Source organism: Arabidopsis lyrata, assembly GCF_000004255.2.
Source record: "Arabidopsis lyrata subsp. lyrata unplaced genomic scaffold ARALYscaffold_6, whole genome shotgun sequence".
NCBI lineage: Eukaryota > Viridiplantae > Streptophyta > Magnoliopsida > Brassicales > Brassicaceae > Arabidopsis > Arabidopsis lyrata.
In genome coordinates this window covers 5050129-5070075 of record NW_003302550.1, presented here as the reverse complement: position 1 = coordinate 5070075, position 19947 = coordinate 5050129, and the positions used below count along the sequence as shown (strand labels likewise).

At 36.1% G+C, this 19947-nt stretch overlaps 3 protein-coding genes and 1 long non-coding RNA gene across 7 annotated transcripts; 3 read left to right on the top strand and 1 right to left on the bottom strand.

Annotated features, from left to right (window-relative positions):
- The first annotated feature begins 98 nt into the window (after window positions 1-98).
- LOC9307597 (F-box/LRR-repeat protein At1g48400) lies at window positions 99-636 on the top strand. The gene is made up of 2 exons (XM_021023835.1): window positions 99-117; window positions 177-636. The coding sequence occupies exons 1-2, from the start codon at window positions 99-101 to the stop codon at window positions 551-553; spliced, it is 396 nt and encodes a 131-aa protein (XP_020879494.1). The 3' UTR covers window positions 554-636.
- Window positions 637-1026: 390 nt separating this feature from the next.
- On the bottom strand, window positions 1027-2523 carry LOC9309642. Its single transcript, XR_002331330.1, has 4 exons — window positions 2117-2523; window positions 1535-1779; window positions 1284-1408; window positions 1027-1044 (listed from the first exon to the last, which is right to left on the bottom strand). It is a non-coding gene; the product is annotated as an uncharacterized LOC9309642 (long non-coding RNA).
- A 6274-nt stretch (window positions 2524-8797) lies between these two features.
- Window positions 8798-12407, top strand: LOC9309641 (zinc finger CCCH domain-containing protein 55). Of its 4 annotated transcripts, none has more exons than XM_021023725.1 (8): window positions 8798-10011; window positions 10299-10478; window positions 10664-10843; window positions 10939-11042; window positions 11143-11388; window positions 11486-11798; window positions 11878-11926; window positions 12022-12407. In XM_021023725.1, the coding sequence occupies exons 1-6, from the start codon at window positions 9056-9058 to the stop codon at window positions 11770-11772; spliced, it is 1953 nt and encodes a 650-aa protein (XP_020879384.1). In that variant the 5' UTR covers window positions 8798-9055; the 3' UTR covers window positions 11773-11798; window positions 11878-11926; window positions 12022-12407. The 4 variants fall into 4 exon arrangements, with proteins under 4 accessions (XP_020879384.1, XP_020879382.1, XP_020879383.1 ...); XM_021023723.1 differs by having other exon boundaries at window positions 11483-11798; window positions 11898-11926; XM_021023724.1 differs by having other exon boundaries at window positions 8799-10011; window positions 11146-11388; window positions 11483-11798.
- A 553-nt stretch (window positions 12408-12960) lies between these two features.
- Window positions 12961-19677, top strand: LOC9309640. Its single transcript, XM_021023722.1, has 11 exons — window positions 12961-15391; window positions 15523-15762; window positions 16018-16147; window positions 16582-16734; window positions 16837-17051; window positions 17136-17205; window positions 17384-17590; window positions 17924-18153; window positions 18452-18530; window positions 18662-18799; window positions 18986-19677. Exons 1-11 carry the CDS (start codon window positions 13548-13550, stop codon window positions 19181-19183), a joined length of 3504 nt encoding a protein of 1167 aa, XP_020879381.1. The 5' UTR covers window positions 12961-13547; the 3' UTR covers window positions 19184-19677.
- Window positions 19678-19947: the final 270 nt, after the last annotated feature.

Sequence of the window (19947 nt, the reverse complement as noted above, 5' to 3'; positions counted from 1 at the left end):
ATAAATCAGGCGATTCATTTCTGTTGTAAATTCATGCCGGTGTCAACAACCTCCTTAATTTATCTATCGAGAGTTACAAGGAAAAAGGTTGGCAGGTAATGCCACTTGTGCTCAAGAGTTGTCCAAATCTGCACACTTTAGTCCTCAAGGTATTATTATCAGTTTCCTTTACTGAGACTCCTTTTTGTTTGTTGTTAGTGTTTCCGAATATTATACATGTCAAATTGGTCTCCGGTTTCAGGGTCTTGTGCACAGAGTAACAAATCGATGTGGAGATGCATGCCCTTGCATCCTTGAGAAACAGAGGAAGATTGTCAAGGAGGAAGAGGAATTATGTTGTTTATGGACATGTCAAGTGAAGATTCTAGAGATTTCAGAGTATGGAGGTTCTTTTCAAGAGCTGGATCAGATGAGACATTTCTTGGGAAAGTTGGAATGTCTTGAAACTGTGAAAGTTAGTGTTGTGGACGCAGACAACAACAGCAAGCTCTTGCGAACTAATCTGCTGTCTCTCCCCAGACTTTCATCAGAATGCAACATACAATTCATCTGACATTTTGTTTTTTACATGTTAACACAGTAACTTAACATGAATGAATATGAGATTATTATATCAGTAAAGTTGGTTACAATCTCTATTTTTAAAGATAGATAATACTAAGTATGACACACAAAAAAAAAAAAAAAAAGTAGCAGTGATATATCCTAGATTACAATATCGAATATTTCGGAGTCTGCAACCATGTAGTAATCGAACCGTTCTACACAAAACTCATCTCCAGTCTGAACAAAAGATGCATGAACAGCTATCTCCAACAGAGTTTTAAAAATCTCCAGAAAGTCCAAATTCCTTCCAACCATGAGATGTGACAAACAACCGAACAGCCTCAGAAGAATGCTTCGGACCAGATGTTATTGTTCCCTGCAAAGACATCATATGCACATGCAGAAAGATCAGTAAGTATGAAAGCACAAATCCAATGCTTTAGCCAAAAAGGATAAAGAGACTAGATTTCATGTCTCTAAAGCCAGATGTTACGAAATCTGGTTAAGTTTGAAGACAACTTCATCAAGTATGAACAAAAGATATTGATCTCTAGTGCAAGCTACATACAAAATCTGCGGCAATTACAAGGTAAGCTAAACTAATATTCAACCCCGCAAAAAAAAAAAAAAAAAAAAAAAACTAGTTCTCTGCATTAGCATGATTATCCCTTTGTGATTAACTACAGTGGCATTTCAATTCATAAGCCAGTAACGTAAAGTGAAACTCTGAATTCTACCTTGGAGTAAGATGTTGCTACGTGAGATGTATCATGCGTGCTTGAAGAGCTTCATACTAAGCCAATGAAAGTAGACAGCAACCAGAAGAGCTGGTAGAGTCAGTGGAGCCAAGAAGCAGTAGTACCTGAAGAATGTTTTTATATGAAATATGAATCATGAGATGACATACACGTAACAGATTTCAAGACGATGGATATCAATATAACAAGAATGATACACAAACAAACATTAGCCCGGAACAAGAGTGTACCTGTCATTCTGAATAGCTTGGATAATGGGATTGTCAGAGAGTGGAAACAATTTGGAGACTATAGCTACAAACACAAATTCAATGAAGGAAATGGAACCAACGATCACTAAAAAGCCTCCCCAAAACTTCATTCTCAAGACCCCCAAAATTCTCAATGTTTCATTCAAGCAGTCTCTGTAACAGTCCAAGTAGCATCATGTAACTCCTTATGCCGGTAGCAGAGATAATATAGTGATTGAGAGGATCTGAATTCAGTAAAGTAAGAAGCTGAGTTAAAGTCGTTATCTGAGTATAGAGTAATCATCAATTCCCATGAAATCCTAAAATCTGGAAATTTAATTATAACAAAATTCATTATCATATTAAGCCAAAGTTTCTTACTTTCCAATAAACCCAGTTCCTTAAATGAAATTTGTTTGGATTTCTTGTAGTATTAGCTAAAACTCAAGCCTAAAATCTCCCAGATTCATAAGAAAACTACCAAAGGCATCATCGTAAATGATACGAAATCCCTAAAAACTAAAAAAGCGACGGGAACAAAACTAAACTGAGAGAGAGAATGAAGGAATGAGCACAACTTACATCGGTTGAGAGATTCCCCTGAAATAGAGCAGACAACCGAAGATCGCAAACCAAACAAAGCAGAGGGGTAGAAGAAGAAGAGACCAAACCGGCGAACCAGAGCGGCAAAACAAGCCAGCATATCAAAATCGCTAAACCATCAATTTACCCAAATCGGACTGACTGATTATCAGTCAAACCGGTTTAATCTCAAACATTTCCGAACCAGAAAACTAATGTCCTCCACAAGCGGTCTAGACGGGTTTTGGTAGGCTTCCAAAAATATAGGCATAACTTGGCCCAGTCGTATTTTCCAAAATACACAAGTTTTAGGTTTAATTAATTTTCTTTCTTTATCGGAGAAGCCCATTTGGGGTCTCACATGAGTTTTTATAATTCTAATTAAAAAAGGATTTTTCATTTTTCTAATCGCCTTATAAAAAGATTGGTGTTTCTTCTTCTTGCCTTCAAAATCAAAACTTTTTTTTTTTTTGAATAACCGCGGATCTCCCAAAGGCTTCCTAGGCCCAAGGACTAATCCCACGAGGCTGGCAATTCCCCTATGTAAACCTGCCAGTGGCCGTGCCTCGAACTCTGGTGGCGGAAGTCACAGTTGTGACCCTTTTACCACTAGGCCACAAGGCCCGGTTAAAAACAAAACTTTTATAGATATAACTAAATCAAATTATGGCCTTCTACTCAATCATGATGATATTGATTGTTTCTATTTTGTTGATATCATCTTCTTCCACGAACGTAAACCAACACTTCCGGAGTCTAATTCTTCACGAAAAAACTCATACATCTGAATCCAACAACATCGTAGCGGCTCCCTTTCAGCTACCAGAAACGATGGAACCGATGGAAAACAAAGCTCCTTTTAACCACCGTGACGAGGTCCTTGACGCTGGAATTGACTACGCAACTTTTTTGTGATCCGTTGGCAGTGCCGGCTCAAATAGGGGCGAGCGGTGCGACGGTCAGGGGTCCAATCCCGTGCTCCAATAATTAAAGGGCCCATTTTAATTTTTTTTTTATAAAAGTATTAAAATTTTAAATTATAACATAAAAATAAAATTTAGAAGGGCCCATAAATTTTTTTATTATTGTTTTTAGTTTTAATAATTAAATTTTTAATAAAAAAATCATACAATTTTTTTATATAACACAAAGAACACAAAAAAAAAAATTCTAAGGGCCTAATGTTAGATTTTATATATATATAACAATGTTAGAATTTGTATATATAACAATGTTAGATTTTAACAAAAAAAAAAATTATTTCGTATTAAAGCTATATGATTACACTTTTGGATTGTTAGATTTAACCCATAAAACATATGTAATTTAGTAACTCAATTATACATTTAGATATTGACCCGTGGGACAATTTTGACTTTTTAATTTTGATCTTCATAACTTTATGATTTTTGTAGTATATAAAACTGATTGGTGGTGTATGGTTTTTGATAAAATTTAGCTCTTATAGTTAAATTTGATATATATAAAAAAAAATATTGTTAGCAATGTGCCATGCTAATTTCATTCTTTCATGTATTAAAATTTGAGATCACTAACCTGAATTTTTAACATCACTTATCAAAGCAGTGACCCGAGCCTCCAATTCTCCCCTTTCTTTTGCACCGGCCATTAGCAATCCTATATTCAGAGACATTATGAGTTTCGTCTACGTATAGAAACAAACAAAATAAAGATGAGGTTAATGGTGCTAACATAAAAATTTGACCAAAATAAACCATATACAAAGGAACGTGTAGAGAGTTTTATCTTTACGTGCTATAATGTGTTTAAAAAATGAGATGAGAGGTAATGGTAAAGACTAAAGAGTATATATAGGCGTCACAGGTCATAAATCTCTTGGTGACCAAGGAAAATATATTTGATACCTTAACTAAAATGGAACAAAATATATTGAATCGGATTTTTTTTTGGAATATACTACTATGAAGAATATATCTGTAATTAATATTTTCTATAAAATCGTTGTAATCAATATTTTGTGTGAAAAAAATCACGGAAATGATTATCTGTGAATAAGTAACTGTAATCACATTAATTATTTGGTTGTTTGGAAAGATTTGCTTCGATATTTATGGAAACTGATTGATTTAATTTGTTTATTAATTAACTTACCCAGCGCCGAAAATTGTGGGTACATTTACTTTTGGAGAATTTATTATGCTAAGATTTTCATATTTTGATAATTAAAGTTTGATTATAAAAAAAATGGTAATTAAGGTTTGATTAGGATTAGTTTTTGGTTAGTTATTTAAATTTCGTAGATATGCCCGAGATTATTGTGATAAAGAGTTTTAATTTCGAATATTTGACTTCTATATGTTAGGATTTGATATCTCGTAACCATAAAAATAGGAAATGTTTTAAGAGTTTATTTATTGATTTGTAAATTTGATTAAGACATATATTTTTCCAGATTTTATTTGTAGGGACTAAATGTACAATATTGAAATTGTAAAAGGATTTTTGAGGCCAAATCTTCACCAAATATATATATATATATATATATATAAATTATTAGATTGTATATTATCTCCCTTAATCGTGTGGTACTGATATGATGATTCTAATGCTATCTACTATACATTTTTGCAACACTTTTTGGGGTTCCTAATCGGGTCAAATTTTGTTTAATTTTGACCCGGAAATCTTCAATCGGATCTTTCCTTATTTTTGACAAAATTAAAAAACGAAAATTAATCAATAAAATCTAAAAATATATATGTTTTCTCAACTAATTACTATACCTAAACTCTTTATTTATGGCATATTCTCTACAATTATTATAGATATAGAAATCAAATATGATTATTTAATGCTAATATAACAAATTTGAACTAATTTCTTAAAACCACTCTACCTAATTAAAACATAAATATATGATTCTCATTTCACTTTTATATGATCTTATATTTATATTATTTTGAACTATTATAAAATATATATACTTAATAAAAAATTCGATTTTTTCTGCATATGCTATGATTCAAATTTTTTAAAACGGACATATTACTCAATCGATGAAGAAAAAAGTATGTGTACAATCTATATTAACATTTTTGAAAAACAAATTTGCGCGTTTAATCAGGTCATATTTTTTTTTTTACTCTTACCCGAAATTGAGTCATTCAGATATTTTCTTAATTTCTACAATTATCTAAAACGGGACAATATACCACGGTGAAATCTTAAAATTAACAAATCGAAATACAATTATTTAGTATTTTAATATACATTTTAAAAATATTTTTACGGGTTGGTCTAAAAACACACACTAATTTGAATATATATATATATATATATATATATATATATATATATATATATATATATATATAATAGAAACTATTTGAAAGCAAACTTTTAAATTGACTCGAATTATATGTCTTTTAAATAAAAGTGTTATTAAAAGAAATGACAAAATGATGGTTAATTTTACGGGACATGATTATATGGTGGGACGGATCGGATTTGGATTGATATTAATACGGGATAATATATCACGGGTGAAATCCTGGGATTAACAAATCAAAATACAATTATACAATTTTAAACACTTTACTATACGAATACAACTTAAAATTTTCATTTGTAGTTACAACGCATGTGACTCGCAATGTACAACAAAAGATATTATATACAACAAATTCATCGGTTTATAAAAAGACAAAAAAATCAAATAATTAACCCGCGGTGTACCGCGGGTAACAATCTAGTATATACTTAAAACACTAGTTTAACTATTAGGAACTGATCTCTGATATCGCAAATGCTTTTAGCCTTCTATTGTCATTATATACAACTAGGATCCGACCCGCGGTCCACCGCGGAAGAATATTGGTTTACATATGTTGCGTTTAATATTGTGTGTGTTTTTTATGTGTAGATATGTGAGCTAACCAAGGCGAGATAGCTAAAACAATCGTAGATAAACAATAATAAGTACTTAAACATGGTTGGTACAACCAAATTATGTAAACGGGACTGGATAGAAGTTTGATTTAAAAGGCTACATTCTAGTCCACCGAATATACAATTTTTGATTGGTATATATATGATTAAATAGTAATAGTAAAATGTAAACCCAATGCCATAACTCTCTAGGTTGCCATATACTCTGTTTCAGAATTTGTTTACATAAATCTCGAGTTTTAATCAACAATTAAGTTGAACTATAATCACATTTGGGCTAAAGCTAAAACATTAATCATAGTTTAAAGAAATATCAGTAAACTCTATATGTAGATGATGTGATGTCTTCTCAGTTTTACCGAAGTTTAGTTTTGTATCAATATGAGCAAATTTGGTTTCCCTTAAAATCTAAATGTAGTAGACATGCATCTCTTTATCAATGTTGTGAACCATAACAAACTGGATCGGTCACTTGTATCCAGTGCCGGCTCTCCCCATGTGCGGGGAGTGCTCGTGCACAGGATCCAAAATTTTTTTGTCTTTTTTTTTAACTAAATTTATTAAAATTAGGATCCAAATTTTTTTTTTAATATATATACATAAGAAATTAGGGCCAATTGTTTTTTTTCAGTTCAGGGTCCTTAATTTTTTTGAACCGGCCCTGCTTATATCCATGCTTTGATTCATTTTGTACCAATCCCCATAAATGGACTAAAGTCCACAAAACGTAAACTTGAGCATCTTTTTTAACAACACATTCAATTCATTTTGTATTTAAGGATACAAGAAGGCTATTTTGATCCTCAAAAACAACATTACAAGTAGATCTAGATCTTCAAAGTTCTTTGGTTACTAAGCTCTTCACCGCCGGTCTTAGATCTGCCTCAAGTGCATCAGGGGTGAGTAAGATTCCATCTCCGTCGGATGTGGTGTGGAGTTCTCTCGTTCGATGTTGTTGTGGCTTCGATGTGGCGGTAGAGGTGAGCTGTTGCAGATCCTGCCTGGTTGAGGACGCCGGTATGGGTAGCGGTTCATCCTCGTTGCTCAGTCGTCGCACCGGCCGCTGCGGCAACTGCGGACGTCGTGGGGGAGACGGAGGGTTTTTGCCGATTTGTTGTGGAGGTTAACTGTGGATCTTTCGGGACCTAGATGGCTGGCGTGGAGAACGGTGATCTCTGCTGGATTGAGCCTCCGGTGTTTGCTACCGCTGCGTTTTGCTTCCTACTGGCCGGATTGATGGGATCTTGCTCTGTGAATCGGGATTATGTCGGGATTGGGAAGGAGGGGTTATGGCTGTGCTTGTCAGCTTGCTAGGTAGGGGAGCTGTCAACGGCGGGCCTGGTTGTCGGAGAGTTGACCTTACCGGAAGATTTGTGGCGGGTCTGGTGGGTCGTCGGAAAAGGAGCGCTGCCGGGATTCAGAAGCTTCCGTCATCGTCTCTAGATCCGTCGATTCCGCCGCAAAGCTGTGGATCTTGCTTCTGTCGGTGTTACTGCGTCGGATTCTCTGTTTCCCGGTAACCACTAGGTCACGAGCTTCTTTTCCAATTCCGATTAGGGTCTCCGATTTGCATTTTGTAACTGATGTATACTTGTTGTAGTTTCAAAGCCAAGCCCAATTGGGAAGCCCAATTTAATGAAAAGCCTTTTATTTAAAAAAAAAAAAAAAAAAAAAAAAATTACAACGAGGTTGAAAATTCTCCGACACATTAGTTGTCATTGTTATTTGACTTATTGCCAAATTTTTCATTAAAAAGGTCCCGCGGGAAAAAACCTATAACAAAAATAAACCGGTTGATCCCAAAACGACACACACACATGATCATCGGAGACAAAACGCACCCAAAATTATTTCCTTGTTCCGATAATCACGACCGTTCAATTATTTCATACTATCGATTAATCATATGCATACAAAAAATAAAAATCTAACGTTAGAGGAGCAGTGAAAAAATCGGTGCTCGTAAGATTCCTTAAAACAGAGAAAAAAAAAGAGATTTAACCTCACGCGCGAGCGTGAAAGACACCGCCTGTAAAAAGGCCGTCTAAAAAGTTGGCATCCACACGCGCTCTCTCTATCTCTCTGACACTGATTTAACAGTACCTGTAGATTTTTTATCATATAATAATCTAAAAAATATTTATTTCTTAAAAGTTTTACACTTTTTCCCTTAAAAACAAATATATTCTCCATCATTGAAAAAGGCAACACAATTTTCCTTCTAAGCTACTATTACAAGTGAGAAAAAAAAAAAAAAAAGCTACTATTAAATTACTAAATTAAATAACGAAATAAGGAATACAAGTACCAAAAAAATCTTTTGCAATCTTAATAAATGTAAATTCAAATTTAAATTCCTTTTTTCATATCAAATTAAGTGATAAAATATGTGGCTTCCCATATAGGACAAAATGAGAATAGAGTATACACTGTATACTGAGGTGTCTAATAATATCGACAGCAAATTATTTGTTAATCACACTTTAATTGATTTGATCTAGAAGACCTCAAAATAAAAATCCAACCTACAATTGAATCTTTAATAGCAGATCCATTATAACTCGTCAAACCTAATAATCTTCTTCAATCTTCATATAAGAAAAACAATCCATATATTACTAAACAGAGTCTGTATAAATTAAGCAAGAGCATCAAAATTTTCCGTAGTTAATAAAAAAAAAAAAAAATATGGGGAATTACAGTTTCCTAGAAAGTTGAATAAAAATAATAAAAGAAGAACATTTCCCCAAGTGGTCTTTACCAGTAAGGAGAGAGCACCAACTGGAGCGATAAAGATAGGAGTGAGTAAGTGAGAGAGAGACTGTGAGATTCAAAAAAAAAAAAAAGAAATCCAAACAGAAGCGAGCGAAGAGGAGGGAGAGGATCTTCTTCCCTCTTCTCTTATCTACTTTGAAGATTTTTCTCTTCTAAATCTCTAATCTTTTGAAACCCTAAATCAAAGTTTTCTTTTTTTTCAACTGGCGAAGAAGAAAGGTGTAACCTTTAACCATGGATTCCGGTGACGCGACAGCTTTGCTTTTGACGAAAATACGAAGCCTGGAGCCAGATTATGCTCCGAAGATTATTGGGTATTTGCTTTTACAGGATTTTGGTGATAGAGACTTGATGCATCTGGCTCGTGGACCTGAATCGATTTTGCAGTCGATTATTTCGAAAGTGAAGAGTCACTTGGGGATTTTCTCCAACAACTCGCCTTCTTCTACTCCGACGTCTCCTTCTCCGTTGAACCCTATCTGTCGACCACCTATCAACGGTAGAGGAAGCTCTCACTCTAATGGGTTTATGGATTTCCGTAGAAACTCTCCATCTTCTCCTTCTTCTACCTCTCCTTGGTCACTCAACAACTCTATGAACCCTATTAATGGGAATAACCCCCACATTTCCCCTAAACACACTCCGATCCCGAAACCCTTTAGCTCTCACCAAAGCAATGGAGTTTCTGCTACAGATTCTGGTAGTGCTGACGCTGGTGGTAATGCTGATTTACTGGATGATCAGCAGCTTAATGATTACCTTTCGTTTCTCGACGATTCTTGTTCAAAAACCGAGGATCTTGTGGATCCTAGGATTCCTTTGGACTACTCTGTAGACGATGGAGAAACCCATCTTCACAGGAGGAGTTTCTCGGCAGATGCGTCTTTTGGGTCCGGAGATGATGGATTTGGTTCTGGATGCAAACCATGTGTGTATTTTAGTCGAGGTTTGTGCAAGAATGGAGAAAGCTGCAAGTTTATCCATGGCGGATATCCGGAGAATATGGATTGTAATGGCATTGTCGCTGACTCGCCTAGGAAAATGGAGAACTTTGTTAGGCAGCACGAGGAGATGATGAGGTTGAAATTGGCTTACCAGCAGCAGAGGCTGGCTTCTCAGATCCTGGGTAGGGCTCCCCTGTTGCCATACGAGAAAAGAATGGACTTTCTCTTGCAGCAGCACGCTCAAAGGTAAATAGAACTAATCCCAGATAGTATGTTTTATTATAGTCTGAATTGGTTCTGATATAGCTTGACGTAATGTACCTAGAGATTTTTATGTATTGTCCTCAGTCATTTCTGTAAATTGTCTGATTCGTTTTTGCTTTGTCTTCTTTGTGTTGCATGGCGCTTTCTTGGTTGTTTTATCAGCAATTTTCTAGCTTTAGTTCCGTTGATGCTACATTGTTTCTTGGACGGGTTTTACTGTTGTGATTTTGTTAGTTTCTTCAAGTATTAACGCTTTCCCCCCGATGCAGAGATGGTGGACTGCCTTTTGGTGATGAAAGATTTTGGAGCAGCAGCCCAGGTCGGCTTGAGAGGATGGAACTAATGGCAATGCAATTAGGTGATCAGTCAAACTCCGTATCTAGACAGATTTACTTGACATTCCCAGCTGACAGCACGTTTAAGGATGAGGATGTTGCTACATATTTCAGGTATTACTGGACAACCATGAAACCATCTCTGTCAAACAAGTGCTAGTTCTTGTAGATTTATATGGAAGAATAAGCAAATAAGTAGTATTGATTAATCAGGTGTTTTATTGGTTAATTGATGTCTGAAAATTCATGGATGTGGCGTTGTGAGAAAATAACATTATTGATTTGTTTTGTCTATGAAGCCTTTTTGGAACAGTGCAAGATGTGCGGATCCCATACCAGCAGAAGCGTATGTTTGGCTTTGTTTCATTTGCTCATCCTGAGACAGTGAAAGTTGTACTAGCTAGAGGGAATCCCCATTTCATTTGTGACTCACGGGTGCTTGTCAAACCTTACAAAGAAAAAGGCAAAGTCTTGGACAAGTATGGTGTTTTTCGTTTTTTTCCTTCTCTTCAAATTTATTTTAAGTTTTACTTCTTTGGGTTTCACTCTGTCATTGTAAATTAAATGATAATAGGAAGCAACAGCAGCTGCTACAACAGCAGATTGAGCGGGGAAATTACTCCCCGTGCTCCAGTCCTTCTGGGGTTGATCCTAGAGAACAGTCTGATTTCCACCTTGGTTAGTATCCTTATTTATTTATTTTGGAAGACCAGTTTAGTTATTTTTTGGTGTTACTTTCTCCAATTTTTGTTAAGTAACTTATTTCGTTTATATGTAGTAGGTTCGAAGATGCTGTATGAGAGACGTGAGATGATGAGAAGGAAAATGGAGCAGGCTGATCTCCTGAGGGCTATTGAACTCGAAAGAAGACGTTTCATTAATTTGCAGCTTCCTGAGTTCAAGAATAGTGTAATGCAGAATCATCACCGTAGCTTTTCTGTGGGGTCTCCTGGTTATTTTTCGTCTGCCAGCAACCAAAGCCCTGATTTTCAATCTGAACTTACAGTTGCAGATGCTTTAGAAGGTTGGTGTAGTGAACAATGATATTTTTGAATGTCAAAAGGTTAATATTCTGCTGATCAACTGTTCGTTAATGTTGTTACTTTGTTTTGTGGCAGTAGTTGATGATACCTCGGAGCTGCATCCTTACCCTGTAATCAACCCAATGAGTGTTAACAATAATTACTCAAAAGGTGCAAAAGAATGGACTGACAAGAGTGAATTGCTTGAACCCGATACTGGAAGCACTATTGAGCTTGTTCTTCCCAGTAACCTGTTCCCTTCTGCATCATCTACCGATGATCACAAAACCGATGATTCTGCTGCAACTAATGCAAAAGTTGGAGTCTCCTCTACTAATGGAAATGACAATGAACCACCAGTCACTACCAATAATCTGATGCAGTAGGCTATTTCACCTCATAAATGCCAAGGGTTAGTCTACTATCTAAACTCGTACCCATTATTCTTTCGAGTTATATATGGATAACAAAATTTCTTATGCTGGACGCAGGTTTTTTTCTTATGGATAAGATGAGGCTACCGAAGTGTGTGTAATAAAGGTAAGCTTTCTTATCAATGTTGAAGCAGCCGGGAATGAGTTCATAGTGTTTAAAGCTGATGTTCATGTCTTGTTCTTGGTTTTGTATGTGTGCAGACTGCAGACAAAGTAAACAAGCATACACAAGGAAGTAGGATGATGTATATGTATAGCTAAGTTATATATATATCTATATATATATATATATGGAGAACAGAAAGAACGTAGGAGATATGATTATATCGTATGAAGATCGCAAATTTCCTCAGGTGATACTATACTACTAACAAACGGATGCGTAAGACATACTTAAAAGACGATCTATTTTGGAACTTTCTTTTTCTGCTGATATCTCTTTGCTTCTAGTATCGGTTGTTGCTCATGTGGTTGTTCCGGTTTGTGTGGGTAACAAACCACAAGAGTCTCTGATGTAACGAGAAGAATTAGAGGGTTCTGTAACTTTATATAAAGCCGAATCTTATATATTTAAGTATTTACGAGTCCTTCTGTGCATCTATATAAGTCATAGCTTTAGATAATGTTATTCTTTTGTATATATATATATATATATAAACCATATCTTCCATGTATAGTAGCATAGTAGTTAGTGTTCAAGTTCATAGCGATCTTCATAGTTCTAGTTTCATATAGGCCTTGAACTATTTGGGCTTAACGTTTATGTTAACAAATAATAGTCATTTTTTGAGAATTTCTAATCATATAATTGGTGCGTACAGATAAAAAATGTTTGTGGAATATTAGAATACTAGAGGATAAACACAATATTATATAGTTATGTGATATACATATCAAGTAGCTAACCATCATTTTCGTCGGCATTGAAATGAAAAAAGTTTTAATAGATCTAATTAGAGAAAAAAAAAAAGTAAAACATTTCTAAACCTCATTGACTTAGGAAAAACTTCATTGATTGTCTCGAAATTTGTTTATCCACTTAAACCACGACATGACATGAATTTTATGGCATCCTACTGCCCATGATGCATTTTAGAACACATATACATATGCAAGTAACAACAAATATGTGATGATAAGATTATCATTAATATGTGAGGAAGGAACTAAACATTGCAACATTTGCAACTAGATTTTGATGAAACAGATGTCCCGTGTCTAAAAAACCCAAATAACAATGCCAAAAAAGATGAGTAAAAAAAGTAAAGTTAAATAAAGTTGAGATTTGCATTAAAAGGATTGTTCTTTTTGTTGAATTAGAAAAAAATGTTGGTTTTAGGTCTTTGGAAGATGAAGAAAATGGAACTAAGGACGGCGACATCAAAGCAATCATTTTTTTATTTTTTATTTTATTGCTTTCTTGTGTTCCGTAACAACAACAATGGACGATGACCCCATTTTTCTCCTTGAATCCAGCCATTAATTTGAATATTTCTTGATTTCTTCGTCCTCTTCTCTTCTCCTTTATCGATCCATCTCCTGAAAAAAGATTCAACATTTGCCAATACCCTTTGTTGATTTTCTATCGTATCTGCTTCAATATCCTCTTTCCATTTCCGATTTCGACGACTTTCTATCTTTCTCCCATGTCGCCGACCTGACCTCTCTTACTTCTCTCCTTGAGGATTTTCGCTTTTGCCTCAATTTTTTGAACCAAAGAGAAAACAATGAGCAAGTTCGGCGACTTGAATCCCGCCTTCTCTGGTGTGGGTCGAAGCAGCAGCAATAACCCCGACGCGAGTTTCAATTCAGCGCCGTTTCCGCGGTCATCTTCTGGTCTCTCTAAGCCCAGATTCTCCAAGGTGAGAAGGCAAGTAAAGTCTCAGAATTTGAAGCCCTCGGGTACTTCTGATTCTATACCGGGTCAGAGTTTCAACCCGTTTCACTTCCGTGGGTCTTTTGCTGGTGATCCAACTCCTAGTGAGATCGGATTTGGACGGAGCAGCAATGAGGGTTTTGTATTTGGATCAACTGATGTTGGGAAATTGCACTCTGATGAAGAAATTGGGAAAAGAGTTATGGAAGAGATGGAAAAGTTGAAAATTGAGAGTGAAGGAAAGGCTTCAAGGCTTCCTGAAGATATGAAGAATTTGAATTCTAGCTTTAGTTTTGGTGTAAAGAAGGGAAGCAATTCAGTTTTTGCAGCGAGTAAAAATGTGGAAGATGAACTTCCAACTTTGTTAAGTAATAAACTGACTATTGATTCTTCTTCGAGGAGTACAGGACATGTGATCCAGGAAAGTATGGAGAAGTTAAATATTTCAGAGAGGGTGACTGATCAGAGACATAGTAATAATGTCAAATCCAAAGTGTCTATGGATTATGTTGGGGAGAAGATACTATCTGATGATTTGAGTAGAAAGTTAAGTGTTGCAAGTATGACTACTGATGGGAACCTTTCTGGAGATTCAGTTCAGGGAAGTGTGAATGGGAAGAAAGTCCATGATTTTAATAGTTCATGTCCGATGAACTATAGTTTTGTAGGTACAGAGCCAAGTCAAAATCTGAATGCTAGAAATGTTCATGATGTGTCCTCTTCAGTAAATACTTCCGAGTTTAATTTTGTGAGTAATCAAGACAGTCGGGGGACAGGTTTTATGGAATTCAAGACCCCTAATTCGAAAGTAAACCCATTTTCTAGTTTGGACCAGAAATTGGGGTTCAATGCGAAGAAGGACAGTGTTGGTGCCACGAGAGCGAGAAGGAAAGGGGGTAAGCAGCCTGTGAAAGTGCAGCTAAATATTGGACGTGAGTTTGCTTTTGCAGAAAGTGCTACTCCAAATGGAAGCAATGAGGCTCCTGAGGCGTATTCACCAATGGATATTTCTCCATATGAGGTCACAGAAGATTGTGGAGACTTTTCTGCTGATATACCACCTACTGCTCCAAATGATTTGTTTGATGCAGACCTAGTTGCTGCAACCGAGCGGATGGAAATTAACGAGGGGGATGAAATTAATAACTATCAAGCTAAAGAATTTAATACTGGAAAATGTGCCGATCATGAAGACCTTGCTGAAGGTTCTATATCTGGAGCTGAAACTGAAAGTTTTAAATCAGCAGCGGAAGAGATGGAAACTAGTAGTGAAACTTTTGCTACAGCTTCAGAAAGTGAGGTTACTTCACGATATAGGTCTGATAGGAAAGAAAATGATGACCATTCCCTCTCTAATACAGATGCTGCTAGCTCCAGCTTTACCTTTTCTGCTTCATCATTTTCGGGAGTGCAGGGGCAACTATCAACTTCAAAGCGTATCAATAGGAAGAAAAACCCGATTAAACTTGGGCAGGATCCATATATCCTAATTCCAAATGCAACACTACCATTAAAGTCTTCACAACATTCTCCGTTAACTGGTGTGCAGTCACACTTGCCCGCTGGAAAACCCAGTGAAAGGGATCCGCTTACTCGTCTACACAAGCCTATTAATAGTTCTGTGATGGACAAAGCACGAATCGAAAAAGATGTGTCTAATGTAGCGCAAGAAGCATGTGAAAAGTGGCGATTAAGGTTGTTTACAAGTCAGCTATTTCCATACCGTTATTGTTCCTGTAGTGTTCTGAGTGTCTAGTTGTTATTGTTGCTTCATTAGTTTCTGTCCTAATATTTAATTTACCTTTTCTTTAATGCCTTTTCTCCAGAGGAAACAATGCTTATAAAATTGGAGATCTTTCCAGAGCTGAGGAATCTTACACTCAAGGGATTGATTCAGTGCCTAGAATCGAAACTTCTAGAAACTGTCTCAGGGCATTGATGCTTTGCTACAGCAACCGTGCTGCGACACGCATGGCCCTTGGAAGAATGAGAGAAGCAATAGCAGATTGTACGATGGCTTCTTCAATAGACTCCAACTTCCTTAAAGTTCAAGTCAGAGCTGGAAAGTAAATATCGACCTTCCTTAATACTTCTTATATTTTCTAATGAGCCGTGATAAAAAGTCTTATTAGAGAATTTTAGTCTTGATACGAGAGCTTGAACTGGAAATGAATGTATGTGATATTTTCTCATGTATGCTCTAAGCTGGAGTTGTCTTCGATACCTTGCTAATTCCTGCTCTTCCCCAGCTAGCAATAAGTTATAATATCTTACCATTATATGATGTCTTATTGGCTGATTTTGCCTTTTTGTCTTGCTAGTTGTTACCTTTCACTTGGGGAGATTGAAGATGCATCCAGGTATTTCAAAAAATGCTTGCAATCAGGAAGTGAAATCTGTGTGGACCGTAAAATTATTGTAGAGGCTTCTGAAGGTCTACAAAAGGCACAGGTAGAGTTCTCTCTTCTTTTAAAGAGACACAGTGTTCTTTGTAAACTCTTATAGATTATGGATATTGTAGCACATGAGAACAGGACACATGTTGCACAGTTATTTTTCCCATGGCCTTATTCTGTGAAGTGGATCTTATATTATTATTAGTTGATTTAGGATTTAGACTGAACCGTACTAATTGTATGGCTGATGTTTTCCTTTGAGATGTGTGGCGATAAAATTACTTAACAGTATGCTGTTTTAGTTATTGCTTGCTATTTGATAGAGATTGACCATTTTTTCAGTCGCGATGTGCAGAATTTGATATATTTCCAGAATTTCTCTCTTTGTTTTTATTAATATGAGTTAATATTTTCTACATATTCTGAAGATGGACAATCACAATCACACGTTCTTCTTTTTGACCAATCAATAATGTCTGTGTCTTGCAGAGAGTTTCCGAATGCATGCATGAAGCTGGCCGTCGTTTGCAACTTAGAACATCAACTGATGCTGAAAAAGCTTTGGAAATACTGGAAGAATCTCTTTTGATAAGTTCATACTCTGAAAAGTTACTCACCATGAAGGGAGAGGCGCTCTTGATGGTATGCAAGTGTTAATTTAAAACCTCCTGAAAATTGTGAGTAGGAAATTAAAAACTTCTTACTGGAACAGAAACCTGTTTATTTGATTTTATTTGATGACAGCTTGAGAAGTATGAAGCAGCAATAAAGCTTTGTGAGCAGACAGTTGATTTGGCTGGAAAGAATTCTCTTCCAGATTCTCATGACACTCCCAAGGACACAAACTTTAGAATTTGGCAGTGTCATGTCATGCTTAAATCATATTTCCATATGGGAAAGCTTGAGGAGGCAATTGCTTCTCTAGAGAAGCAAGAACAATTACTATCTGCTACAAAAAGGTGATTTAGATTACAACTTTTACGTTTCTAATTGTCAGATGAGGCGAAATCTGACAGGTCTCTTTGTCTGTCATTCTGATACAGAGACGGAAACAAAACTCTTGAATCCTCCATTCCATTGGCTGCTACTATACGTGAGTTGTTGCGCCTTAAGGTATTGCCTTCTTCTGCGACATCTATTTCCCTGAACCTACATTTCCTTTTCAGAGTCCAACTACCTGTGAATTACTTTTACTTCTAAAGGAATTAAAAAATAGGAAAAAAACGGAGTACCATTAGCTGTGCTATCTACTCATTTTTCGTGCCGTTTTGATATTCCTACCAAATCACAGTCGGCAGGGAATGAAGCCTTTCAGTCTGGACGACACACTGAAGCAGTTGAACATTACACAGCAGCCCTGGCTTGCAACGTGGAATCACGTCCTTTTACAGCTGTGTGTTTCTGTAATCGTGCTGCTGCATATAAGGCTCTTGGTCAATATTCTGACGCTATTGCAGACTGCAGCCTTGCTATTGCTCTTGACCAAAATTACTCAAAGGTTTCAATCCTAACTATATCATTATTTGGTTTCTTTTGTTTTGTCTCTGCTTTCCACGGAATGTAGTTGAAAGGTTTCAACGTTATGATATAGCACTTTGAACGTTGGGTAATAGCTTATCTTAAATGTCCATATGTATATCAATGTTTCTGTTTACGTTTCAAATGCATGAGCTACAACATTTTGCCCCTGTTCCCATGTATGTGTGGTTTTATACTTTACAGAAAGATTTGGCCGCGATTCTCTTATGATTGAAGGCCTCTTTTCTGTCTGATTGGCTGAAAAAGTACTATATTGTGTCACTTAATTTTCTTAACTTTTCTTTATTCTCAGGCTATTTCTAGACGGGCCACGTTGTTCGAGATGATTAGGGATTATGGGCAGGCAGCAAGTGACACGGAGAGATATGTTAATATTCTAACCAAGCAAATGGAAGAGAAGACCTCTGGAATTATTGACAGATTCACTAGTATGGCCAATGACATAAGACAAGCTCGTATACGACTTTCTGAACTGGAAGAGAAATCAAGGAAAGAAAGTTCATTGGATATGTACCTCGTTTTGTAAGTAGACTATCCTGCTAAGTTAATTTTATTCCACTAATGGCTGCGTTATGTTCTCTAGTTCTTTTATGAATTGAAAAATTGCATTTTTTCCACAACAAGCATGCCAAATTCTTATTTCCTTTAGAAAAGACCTACGTTTAGACTGAACATATCTATTGTTCCTTTGTCATCCTGCTTTTTGCGGGTGAATGGATTTTTCATGGAAACTTGGGTGATTATGAGGAAGAACCTTGTGGCATGGATGTGATTATTGTCTCAAGGCTTGCTAATCAGAATGGGATTTACTTTCTGGCAGGGGTGTTGTACCATCATGCTCGGCTTCAGATATCAGAAAGGCGTATCGGAAGGCCGCACTCAAACATCATCCCGACAAGGTATTTAATAGAAACTGTCAACTTTGCATGCTTGTGGATTCAGCTAGAATCAATTTACATGCAGAAAGCAAAGAGCTGCAGACGATAATAAGTTCATAAAATTGTTTTTCTCTTGTTTTCACTATTTGAAGGCTGGTCAGTCTTTGACAAGAAACGAGACTAAAGATGAGAGGTTATGGAAGGAAATAGGAGAAGAAGTGCGCAAAGATACCGATAAATTATTTAAAATGATTGGGGAAGCGTATGCTGTGCTTTCAGACCCTGCAAAGGTAAATTATCTGAACCGATATCTTCAGTTCTGTTTTTATTTTCTCTTGAGAAAATATTTTTCAATGGACCAAGAAAGGTGATAAAAGTTTTCAATGAATATGACATTTGTTTTTCTTCTCAAGGATTTGCGCACCCCTAGAGTTTCCTATATTATATTTAGTTTTCATGTTATGGTGCTTTTGCAGCGTTCTCAGTATGATCTTGAAGAAGAGATGCATAATTCGCAAAAGAGACGTGACGGAAGCAGCACATCTGGAGCAGACACTGATAATTATCCTTTCCACAGCAGTAGAAGAAACTGGAGGGAAGGCTGGAGTTCACGTAAAGACCCATCAGCTCCGAGGTGGTTTGATCCAAACCGATCAAACAGATACCCGTTGTAACTGTAATCATCTCGAAGGTATCATTTACCAAATTCCTCAGCAGCTACGTTGAGTACTCCTGCAAATACTCAGGCTGGTAAGGCATGGATAGTATTATCAGATGGTCAGATTCGTGGAGGAAGATACACATCACACGATAAACTTGAAAGACTTGAGATGCCGGAAATTTACGCAAGTAATGGAGAAAAAGAAGGAGTCTCTGTATTGTATACTCGTTTTGTTCGTGAGGTATAGACTTCTACGTTGTTCTCCATGTGAAGAAACATTGTACAGGTCACAGGGAACGTAGAGTGGATGATTGAAGGAGACATACATATAGAGTGTTTTTTTTTTTTTTTTTTCTGTTTATGTTTCTTGGGGTCGTGAAGAAAGACAATGTGTGGTCTCTCTTGTTGTTAACCCTTTTGATTGTAGATTGTCTCAATTCATTGATTTCTGGAAAAATTCTTCTAAATTTGATTTTGCATTTATGAAAAATATATGATGTTTGAATGTTTGTAAAAATTATATTATATATTTATTTATGCAGGTACAGAGTGAAGGTATGGAAGAATCACTTATGATAATTCATTTGAACAGTTGATTGAAAAAGATGTGTGATGATTTGGAAGAATCACTGAAAGCGATGAAAAGTGTTCTCTGGGAAAGAGGGTTACTCTAAGTCCCACTACAATCTGGAGACTGCAGATACCTTTTGTTTGGTCTAAAATGTTAGTATGTTTTTAGAAGCTTTAAATGCTTTTGTAATACATAAAAATACTGGA